The sequence below is a fragment of the Sesamum indicum genome, linkage group LG2, assembly GCF_026168435.1.
Source record: "Sesamum indicum cultivar Baizhima isolate 11 linkage group LG2, ASM2616843v1, whole genome shotgun sequence".
NCBI lineage: Eukaryota > Viridiplantae > Streptophyta > Magnoliopsida > Lamiales > Pedaliaceae > Sesamum > Sesamum indicum.
Genome location: NC_142658.1, coordinates 13,753,169 through 13,764,502, shown reverse-complemented (window position 1 = coordinate 13,764,502; position 11,334 = coordinate 13,753,169). Strand labels below are relative to the sequence as shown.

The 11,334-nt window shown below is 34.5% G+C and overlaps 1 protein-coding gene and 1 long non-coding RNA gene across 2 annotated transcripts; one reads left to right on the top strand and one right to left on the bottom strand.

Annotated features, from left to right (window-relative positions):
• Positions 1 to 4,080: 4,080 nt before the first annotated feature.
• On the bottom strand, positions 4,081 to 5,611 carry LOC148789200 (uncharacterized). Its single transcript, XR_016064142.1, has 3 exons — positions 5,569 to 5,611; positions 4,991 to 5,058; positions 4,081 to 4,287 (listed from the first exon to the last, which is right to left on the bottom strand). It is a non-coding gene; the product is annotated as an uncharacterized LOC148789200 (long non-coding RNA).
• Positions 5,612 to 8,774: 3,163 nt separating this feature from the next.
• LOC148789199 (uncharacterized) lies at positions 8,775 to 9,476 on the top strand. The gene is made up of 2 exons (XM_088877910.1): positions 8,775 to 8,817; positions 8,875 to 9,476. The coding sequence occupies exons 1-2, from the start codon at positions 8,775 to 8,777 to the stop codon at positions 9,474 to 9,476; spliced, it is 645 nt and encodes a 214-aa protein (XP_088734036.1).
• Positions 9,477 to 11,334: the final 1,858 nt, after the last annotated feature.

Below are 11,334 nucleotides of genomic sequence, written 5' to 3'. Positions count from 1 at the left end.
TGTTTTTTTTACCGTTTTGGCTTATTTGAGCTAATCTATTTTCGTGGCCATCAATATATAAAATATTATCTATTATATTAATAATATTTTTTATTTGTCATAATACATTATTTTATTTAAAAATACTAATCATATATAATTTAAAAAGAAAAAAAATAGACTCACCCCAGCTATCATCGCGGCGTTGTACCACTGTCGCCCGCTCACCTTCCCCCATCACCGACTCTCCCCAGGCCCCCCTCATCGCCTTTCCTCGCCTTCTCCTGTCGGCAACCATCCTCCCTAGCCCCTCGTCGCGTTCCCTCTCCATTCCCAAGTCGTCTGTCGCCTGCCGTTCCCTCCCATTCCCTAACCCCGCATCACCCACCCCCCATCATCTTCCTTGTGTCGCTGTCCCCTCCCCGTCGCCAACCCTCCCCTTATCCCCGTCATCACGATCGCACCCCACTCTCCCCCCTCCCCCCCACCAGCTGCATCCACCCTCTCTCTCTCTCTGTATAACATTAACATTAATTATAGTTTTGGTTATTGATGTCCACCCTTTAATATTTCTTAAATTAATACCCGTAACCTACATATATATATAAAACCTACACGAAGTATGTATTAATAAAAAGAAAAAAAATCAGAACATAGAATTAAGAATAGTCCAATTTCTTTCTTTCATGCATAATTTCAAATGAAGTAAGAGTCTATGCCAGATCAACATTTAAGAAATTTTATTTTTCAAAATATATCTATACTAATACAAATATATATATATATATATATATATTAATAACTTGAGTATTATAGACCAGTTAAATTAGGTAATAAATTAGTATGATATATACAAAATAAATACTAATCATGGAGAATTTATTCATTCATTTTACATAAAAGAGAAGTCTGTTATCTAACTAATTAAAAAAGAATTGAATTTTCTTGACAAATGGATAATATATTCACTTAATTGTATAATTAAAATTGGAGAAATGTCGGACATTGTCCAAAAAAATTATGAATAAATGCAATTTTGTTCTAACTTTTGTAAAAATATATAGATTGATATTTGATAACGGTGATGTAATTATTCATTTTTATTTGAAATTATTTAGATTGAGTAGTTGATAATTTAAGTTTCAAAACTTAATAATATCTTTTTATGTTCGAGATTTTTGTGTAATTCCTTTACTCATATATTACTTAATCTCTATTCTTTGAAGCTTAAACTGCTACTCAATTTTTTATTAAAATTAAAATATATTTATTTAATTAAGGAATATTTACATTGTATTTTAAATGAAATTTTTTAAAAATACTTGTACTTCAAATATATGTATTAACAAGGGCAATTTTATCCAAATATTTACTCCAAAAGAATTAAGTATTGAAATTACTAATTACAGATTTGTTCGATAACAATAATGAGAGAATACCATATACTTAAAGGATGAGACTCCTGTCAGATAAATCAGGTAAACATGTAGAAAATTGATCGGCTTTGTTGAATCATGCCAAAATATTAACTAACAAATTTAACGTTGTTACTTAAGTGAAAAATGATTTAATTTTGTCACAATGTAAAAAAACCAATTTTATTGAAAAAAAGCACATTTTTTTCCTTCCTTTTTTTGCTTGGCTACAATGCATGCAAATGTTGTCATACTCTATTTATCAAGGGTTTATGCTATAAGTTTTCATACTTTTTTGTTTTAATTATTTTAAAAAAATGTTTTTTTTTGGCTTTTATTGTGACTAGTAAAATAAAAAGTTTTAATAAATTTATAAATAAAATCATCTCATCCAAAAACAATAATTGAAATGTATATTTCTTCTTTTGTGCACAAACAAATGGTATAATATATCAAAGTATGGAATATGCAATTTTATTTGACTCAAAAATACATTTACACCCTTTGAGTAGCTTATTCCATTTTTCTCTGTTTATATGTTCACGAACAATTTGAATGGTGATTGAAAATAAGACTCTGTTAGAATTATTGCTAGGCGATTATCTCTACATTACTCCACATGTAGCATGCATTTTTATTTCCATAATGATTCAAATTGGGAGGAAATGTTTGAATTGGTATTTTCATAACAATTTGAATTAGTATTTTTTTTCATAGAAATTGTTTTAAATATATATATACATACTTACATTATTGTCCTCAATTATAAAATTGAAATCAAAATAATTTTTTTTTATGTGTTTAAAAAAATGGCAGCCAAACATGCCGTTATATAGACAAAATTCCACCTAATTTTTCCTCCAAAAATGAGTGGACCATTTGTTTTAACGGTCAACCTAATGGAGGGTACTCAGGTGAATGAAAATTAAAAACTTTGAATATCAAGTCTGATAATTTGAAAATTTGGGATACTGAAACTGAAAATAGGGTATACTTTGGGTATGAAAACTGAAATTATCCGTACTTAGTAACAATATTTACTTATATTTTGTCACTAGTAGAATAGAAAATATTATTACGACAAAATCAAATTCTTGTCACTCAATATTTTTTCAGTGACTTCTGAGTACCAGTTATATGCTTAACAACTACCTATATTGTATTAATTTGATATGCATGTAGTGTTTTGACAGAATTGCCACGAGCCATATCATAGATCCCTGGTGTCTAGACTCGCTATGGACAAAGAAAGAAGATGTCTTGTCGTTGTACATGTCTTCCTTTGACGAAAACTCTATAGACTTTTTAAATTGATTGATGCTCGTAGGAAGGTAATGTTTGGCTTGCCCATACATGGTCAAATGAAAAGCCTGTTCAGAAGGCCCGTAATGTTGGTGAAGTATATTAATCAGTTGAGTAAAATTAATATAAGTCTATCTTCAATATTTCTGAGAAATAAATTGATAAAATTATTCAACAGGGACCAATAATCCCATGGATAAAATGCAACACTAGCGTATCTCATAGTAAACCTGGTTCAACTGAGATTATTCCTTACATAAAATATGTTGCAAGCACTGGAGGGTATCACTAGAAGTTCGCATATATAAGTGGTCAAGTTTTGATTTTCAGATAGGCAAAATTACAAAATTAGTCCTATATGTTTGGGTGGGTGGTAAAATTGGTCATGTAGCTATGAGACTGGCAATTTTAGTTCTTTATGTTTAACATTTGTAGCAATTTTGGTCCTTCCGGCCAAAAGTGACAAGAAATTAACAAATAAAATTGGGGATTAGGGTTTCAGCGACAAATGGACATTACTTACACAGACAACATCCTACGTGGATGCTGACGTGACAAAAAATGGTTAATCATCACTCACCACCACCACCACTACCACGCCGGTCGCCGGAATTCTTTTCCGGTGCATCTCCTGCCACGCGTACCACCACTAAACTCGTCGTCTTACGCTAATTCCAATCATATAGCATGTCTTTCAATCGGAGTTCAAACGTGTCCCCAATTGTTGATTATAGTTTTATCCTAAAACCTAGATTTATTTTCTTTCTCTTCTCGATTCACTGTCGTTCGACCTACCCATTGTTCAAGACCACCACCAATCAACTCCCCATCCTCCGGCGAGTTGATTACACCCAAGCCCATTCATTTTTGTCAACTATTCGGTTGTTTCTCTTCATTTTTATTTTTGCCATTTTTTCTCCGCACCCACCATTGATTTTTCCATCATTTCTCCATCACCAACGATCATCTCGTCAGTGGACCAGCACCCTTATGTTCGCTCCCCATGGGACACACATCTCTCCGATCAGTTTCCGTCAACGGTACATCCACTTTATGGCCTCATCATCGGTTGACTTCTCCTTGATGTTTTAATTTAGTGGCAATTTTAGTCCTATATGTTTTAATTTAGTGGCAATTTTGGTTCCTCCAATCAGAATTACCAGTCAGCGGCCACGTAAGATGCCACTGTCTAAGTTGAGACTAGTTGGCAACCGAAACCCTAAACCCCAATTTGTGTAGCACCCCTTCGCTATAAGAGCTATATCTACCCTAAACGTCATACTTATAGTAATCCCTGTGATCATACATATACATTTGCACATAATCATCTAATCAATTTGCATACGTAATCCCAACACGTCATAGTAGGTATTATCAACCCACAATATTATATATATATATATATATATACATATCACACACCACAATGTAATTCGTCACAAGTAATCCGTACGCTTATATTCTCTCTGTACAAACAAAATGTGGTTTGTACTCTAACTGACAAAGAGGAGAAAACTGCATACTGGCCTGACCTGCCTGAATATAGCGCGTGGACCTATTCTTCAATAGTCAGACACCTCAAAGTCTATTCCTAAAAGAAAATGTCAGTAGGGGAATGAGCCTGCCACTCAGTAAGTAAATAACCAGTCCTATCTATATATGTATATCAAACACAGCCCAAATAAGATAAGTAGGCAACATGCATGGAATACAATCAATTAAATTCCAACATAGTCAGTTGTAGTACATCACATAGCTATCTCACAATAAAATAATCAATTAAACTTTCTTTTTCCTAGTTTGCTTACCAGAAGGTGATATCGTTTTTTTCCCGTCAACTCAATCTCACCGTCATATAAATTTAAGTGAATCCCCTTGACAGCCGGCTCATCAATCTCATTTCGCACATAGCTTTTTCATTTCGCACATAGCACTTTCTTTTCATATTTTCGCCTCATAGGCATTTCAACACATCAAAGGGTATTCACACCACAATTATATTCAATTTCCACCACTCCCTCATTTCCACATATCACCATTCTTGTAAGCAACTAGTAACGTAAAACAATATATTAACATATTCTCATTTTCAGACATCCACAACACATCAAACAACAAACATAATATTTCAACGTATTTTCTCATTCCACATACACAATAACATCAATCAAATCAAATCATCCATCACTCATATACTTTCAGATAAATCAACATCAGCATGAACCACAAATTCAGATAACAGTAAAACCATAAATAAAGAAGACATATATAGATAATACTAATTATTTACTTACCTCGACCTTACAACGCTTTTATCTATCCAATAGGTAGTGGTTCGGTCTTTTCAGTTTACCCCCGTATCCTATAATGAGTTATACCACACCCAATTAACATATCGAGAATATCGTAATTTCTTTTAAATATAATATTGACTATCATTTGTACAATTTCTAATAATTCTTTAATATTCCACTTCTATCGAAATACAAATCTTCATTTTTCATCTTTATTAACATACCATTTATTAAATATAATTTTCGAAATATTTCTATGAATTTTCTATCAATTTCTCGCTATCATACTCTTTAATCGAACAATAATACGTATAATTGCGTATCTGGTTAACAATTCCTATGGAATTGTATAAATTAGCTATAGTAATATTCAAATTTAATAAATTTAACAATCTAATTGACCAATGATATCATTTTTATATCTGACTTGATATTTAATCTGACACTATTTTAAATAGCCAAACTCGTAAAATATTCCGATTAAATAGTACATCGCTCAATATAAACAATATTTAACAAATGGACTAATTAAATAATATTATTATATAAATTAATAAAAATTAAAATAAAAACCTTACCTCTGCTGCGAATTGTCGAAACAGAAATGGAAATTGCAATTTGGTAACTTACAGATTATTCAACTTACATATATATATATATATATTTATGTGGGGGTGGGGCGGTGGGTGAGGGCCCACCCCAAACTCTTTTGTCTTTTCTTTTCCTTTTTTTCTTTCTTTCTTTTATATATATATATAATATTATTAAATAGTATATATTATATATATAATATTATTATTATTTTATTTATTTGATTAAACTTTTTTAAAAATACCATTTACGTCCTTCCTAATTTTCTTAATTAATATAAATTGTCCCAAAATGTTATAACGAACTCCAATTTAATTCGTTTAAATTTTATTATATTCCAATTATGACCTATAATTTATTTACTAATTAACTAAATTTCACAAAAAATATTATCAATTAATCCGCCAATTATATATTATAATTTTTGGGGCGTCACAATTTGTCCGGCTAATATTTGGGTAATTTTGTCCGTAAGGACCAAAATTTCCACTACTATAAGACTAAAATTGTCAGTTCAGTAGTTACAAGACTAATTTTGCCACCCCCTATACCTACGGGACTAATTTTGTAATTTTGCCTTTCAAATAATGTTACATAAAAAATAGTTCGGTGGGGGGTGCAAAATGTAATTAACCCTAATTAGTGATAAAAGTATTGCATAAAGTTGTCAATAAAAATAATGAGTGAGACATATATATTGACGATATAGTGATAACAAACAATTATTATCATTAAAGACAGTGATAATAAACAATTGTTATTATATTGTACTGTCATTATAGATACATCACTAATTTATCTATAATGATAATTTTATGCATAATATTTGTCACTAATAATTATATACTAATAAAATAAATTTTGTCGTCATTTAAACTATATTTTCGGTAACAATTTTAAAATTGTCACTTGTTAATTTTTTGATAATATTATATTTTCTTGTAGTGATAATAGTCTTACACTTTCTGTGTCTCTGAACCTAATTATTGTGTTTTAAATTATTTACGTAGCTAATTGAATTAACTGTTCATTTCTATAATTAGTTTACTGTTAGTCTTGTATTTAATGAATAATTAAACTTTAACTCTTAATGTTATTATGTGTACATTCATGTTATTCGTATTAAATACAATTAAATATATAGTAATTCTTATATTTTATTATAATTCATTATATATAAAATAATAATCTATACTATCATAAATTTAAAAGTTTAGCATATTATAAGGATGAAGCAACAATATATTAGCGTATCACAACGATGTATCTGGATAAAAAAATTGCGTTCAGAAAGAGGGATCACATCCTACACAGACTTCGCTATCTTTCTCAACTTGCCTGTTTCAATTTTTTGAGTAACTAAATTTCATTTTCGTATAAATAATATATATATATATATATATATATATATATATAATACACTCACGACATAAGTAGCAACTTCCCCATACATTTTCGTATAACAAAGAAAAAACAAAATGAAGAAAAATCTGACAGCTGCTCATATGCAAGTTTGTCATATCCGACATTAATTTACTATTATTTTCCTCATTACAACTATCTAAATATAATTATTATTAATTTAATTTAGAATTAGTTATATAAAGAAAAAATTAAGTAGAACAAAGGTCCGGTAAATGGATCTCCTCTATTGGGGAAAATAGTGTTTTTAGTTCTATATGTTAATGGTTTTTTTTTTTTTTTTATTTAGTCCGATTTATTACGATTTTTTTCTATATTTCATACCATAAATTAAAAACTTTCTCAGTTTTAATTACATGCATTCGTCCAATAATTATTGGGGTCATTAGCATTTTCCATATTTTTCGCTAATTATTGGACGAAAAATGTACGCGTGACTAATATTAAGAAAATTTTCAACTCATGGGATGCAATTTAAGAAAATCGAGCAAATTATATTTTTAGTCCCGTAGGATAGGTGGTTCAACACTTTTAATCCTCTACTTTATGGGATTTTGAAAATGATTCCAAGATTGAGAAAACTCTATATATTTAGTTCTCTGCTTTACGGGATTTTCAAAATGGACCCTGATATGTACAACCCAAAAGCACTTGGCTCAAAGGAGGTCACCAAGCCCAACAGCCCATAATTAAGGTAGTTCACCACAGATTCCCAAACTAAGTCCAAGAGGGAAGCCCACTGAAAAACTTGCCAGACCACAAGCTTGTCTTCAAAGCCCAGCCCAGGAGAAGGAAGGCGCCCTCAAGACTTAAGATTCCTCAACCTAGAAGGAGTCACTGCAGAATAGGACTCCTCACGTAAAAGGAGTCCTCCCCAATTAAAGATGTGTTGATCAAGCTAAAGATAAGATTGAATCATGCTTTATCCACAAGTATCCTGGCCATTTTTTTTTATCTTTTTCAGAAATACAAGTAAAAGGCCGAATCCCCACGAAGGGGGACGTCCCCTCCATAAATACAGGTACCATCCTCCAACTGGAACACCTTCCAAAATTTGGAAATTACTTTGCTACTCTTGCTGCAACTATCAAGTCGCATTCTAACCATATTTTGTTCACGAATTTCTTATTTATCTCTCAATTTTTTATTACAATTTAGTTCTACAATTATTTATTCCTAAATGCGAAATTAACTTGAGTGTTGGAGTGCTAACGTGTTGTTTTGAAGGTCCCATTTTTCTTAATCAGCCAAGTCCATTATTAAGATCCAAGTGCATCAGATCCGTGTTAAAATCGCACGCATCAATTGACCCCATTTGTGGAAAATTTGAGGTAAAGGCGTGAGTTACCATGAAACCCCCAACAACCTCGTTGACGAACAAAAGGCAATGGGCACACCTAACAACAATCAGCCTATGTAGGTCATTATACCTCTCTGACTCCAGTTGGTGGAGGATCGACCCTAGCCCTACCTGCACTAATACCACCCCCAAGAATGATAGACCTATGGTTGATCCTCCAAGACGAAACACCTCATCGGACACCACCTCAAGAGAGCTTTCTCCAACTTTGTTGGGTGTCATTTAATAGGTGGTTGCAATAGCAATTCGAGAGTAGATGGCAGTACTGGTTCCTACTTGCGCAGCCCCCAAAATGGGAGCAGACATCCCTGAAGAAAGAGACCTAGCTGAAGGAGGGCTCCCTATATTTAGGACCCCACTGATTGAGAGATAGGGCCTACCCCTAACGGCTCCCCAAGAGGTCACCTGATAATGGCTGGCACAACTGGAATATCTCCAAAAAGGTCTTCAAGATGTCCAACACCAGATAGCAGGGACCCCAAAGACGATTAGGATGGTGTCCCCTTCATAGATATAGTGATAGTGGACGAACTCTCGGCAAATTGCCGCACCCCCGCTATTGTTGAATATGATGGGATAATTGATCCTCAAGAGCATGTCTCACGTTTTGAGAATGAAGATCTTCTGCATAGGTACACAGATGGAATCAAATGTCGCATTTTTGTCACCATCTTTGTCTGGGCCGCACAACAATGGTTCAATCAGTTGCTTGCCGGAGCGATAAGAAGTTTTCGAAAAATTCGATCTATCTTCTTACAACAATTCACTAGCAGTCGGAAGCTTGGGAAGACGAAGCTCAGTCGTTTTATCATATGCCAAAAAGACAATGAACCATTGAAAGAGTACCTACAAAGATTCAATGCTGCAGCCTTGGAGGTACCCTCCGCCACTCAAGAAGTAAAAGCCAGTGCTTTCTCACAAGGACTTCTGGATGGGGACTTCTTCAAGTCCTTGGCCAAAAAACCTGTTTCCAAGTGCGACGCCTTCTTAACCCACGCAGCTAAGTATATCAACATGAAGGACGCCCAAGCTGCCAAAAAGGAGAGTCGTGGGGAGAAAAGAAATTCAAGAGAAGACCCCCTCCAAGAAGCCCCGAACTTATTTTCGGGATAAAAAGGTACCCTTCCAAATGTTAATGCAGTATACACCCCTTGCAGTACCTATCACCCAAGCTCTCATGGCGGTTGAAGGGAAAGGCTTACTACCTTGCCCCAGATCATGGAGAGAACAACCCAATGTTCTAAGTCCGACAAATCTGCCATTTTCGTAATGATTACGGTCAGACTATTGAAGAGTGCTGGTATCTAAAGAATGAGATTGAAATGCTTACCCAAAATAGATATTTGCAAGAGTATGTCTGCTGGAAAAAAGCCCGAGGAATAGGGCCATGCCAAAAATAAGAAGCAGACAAAAGGAAGAAAGTAAAGATTTTCAATCCCGAGTCTTCACCAAACAAAGAACACAGAAATACCTTTGGGGGGAAGGCTGAAGCTAATGATCCTCCCCATAAATGAGTTATACAAATGATCGTAGGCGGTCCAAATGGATGTGACTCCCATCATGCTAGAAAGGCCCAAGTTAGGGAGGTACACGATATAACCATAAAAGAAATATGGGATGTGTTGGGGCGATGGAGGATGCCCACCTCATCCAATTTAGAAGGATACATCGGTCAGGTCCTAAGAGCTCTCATATGACGCTCTGGTCATCACGGCATTGTTAGCCAACTATGAAGTAGGATATATCTTCATAGATCTAGAAAGTTCTGCAGACATATTGCTTGGGAAAACCTACAATCAGATGCTAGGGGACGGGCTCTTAGAAAAAGTGAACAACTCCTTATACGGTTTTGCAGGGCAGGAAGTCTATCCTAGGGACATGGTTTCACCCCCATTTACCCTAGGTATTGGCGCCACTCGGAAGACTTGCCTGTTGAAATTTTTAGTAGTGGATACCCCCATAGCCTACAACGTCATTTTAGGGAGGTCCACCCTCAACGCTTTCCAAGCCGTAATCTCCACTTATCACATGAAAATCAAGTTCCCTATAGTTGGGAGGTGTAGAAGAAGTACAGGAAGACCCCCTCCAATCTCGCAAGTGTTACGTGGAGGTTGTGAGTAAAAGGGAAAAAAGAAATAAGGACAAAAGCTAATTGGAGGGTAGCAGCACTTAGCCGTTTTATCTCCAAGTCAGCAGAGAAGAGCCTACCCTTTTTCAAAGCCTTACGGACGGTGAAGAATTTTGACAAGGACAATGCGTGTCAACAAGCTTCTGAAGAGCTCAAGCGACATTTAGTGGGACTCCTTCTACTGGTGAAACCATCTCTACGGAATACCCTCTATGGTTATCTATTAGCCACCCCCAAGCTGTCAGTCCATCCTCATTCGCGAAGATAATGGAAAATAAATGCCAATCTATTGCATTAGCAAAGTACTCAATAGAGCAGAAGGGCCATACCCCTTTATAGAGAAAGTGGCTCTAAAATTGGTCATCACTGCTAGAAGACTACATTCATTTTTTCTTTCGCATCCCATTAAGTAAAAACTAACCTGCCTCTAAAGCAAATACTGAGTTATCCAGATACCTCAGGACGATCTGTAAAATGGGCAGTAGAATTAAGTGAATATAATATCTCTTATCTGCCCTAGACTACCATTAAGGCCCAGGCTTTAGCCGATTTTGTCTCTAAGATAGCAAGGATGTCTAAAGATGACACCCCCCACACTGAAAAATGACTATTACGTATAGATGGATCCTTCACAATTCACTGTAGTGGTGCGAGCATAATTATCACTTCACCCCAAGGAGAGGATTTAGAATTCGTCCTCAGATTTGGGTTTAGGGCTTCTAACAACGAGGCTGAATACGAAGCACTTGTAACAGGTCTTAGAATGGCGGATGAAGTGGGAGTTAGACACTTAATAGCTTATTCAGACTTGCAACTAATAGTCAAACAAGTGGAGGGCTCATA

What these genes read in the sequence shown, in the direction of transcription:
- LOC148789199 (XM_088877910.1), top strand. Translation starts at nt 8,775, where the DNA reads ATGGCTGGCACAACTGGAATATCTCCAAAAAGGTCTTCAAGAT. An exon ending in TCCAAAAAGGTCTTCAAGAT is followed by an intron (nt 8,818 to 8,874) that starts GTCCAACACCAG and finishes TCCCCTTCATAG; the next exon opens with ATATAGTGATAGTGGACGAA.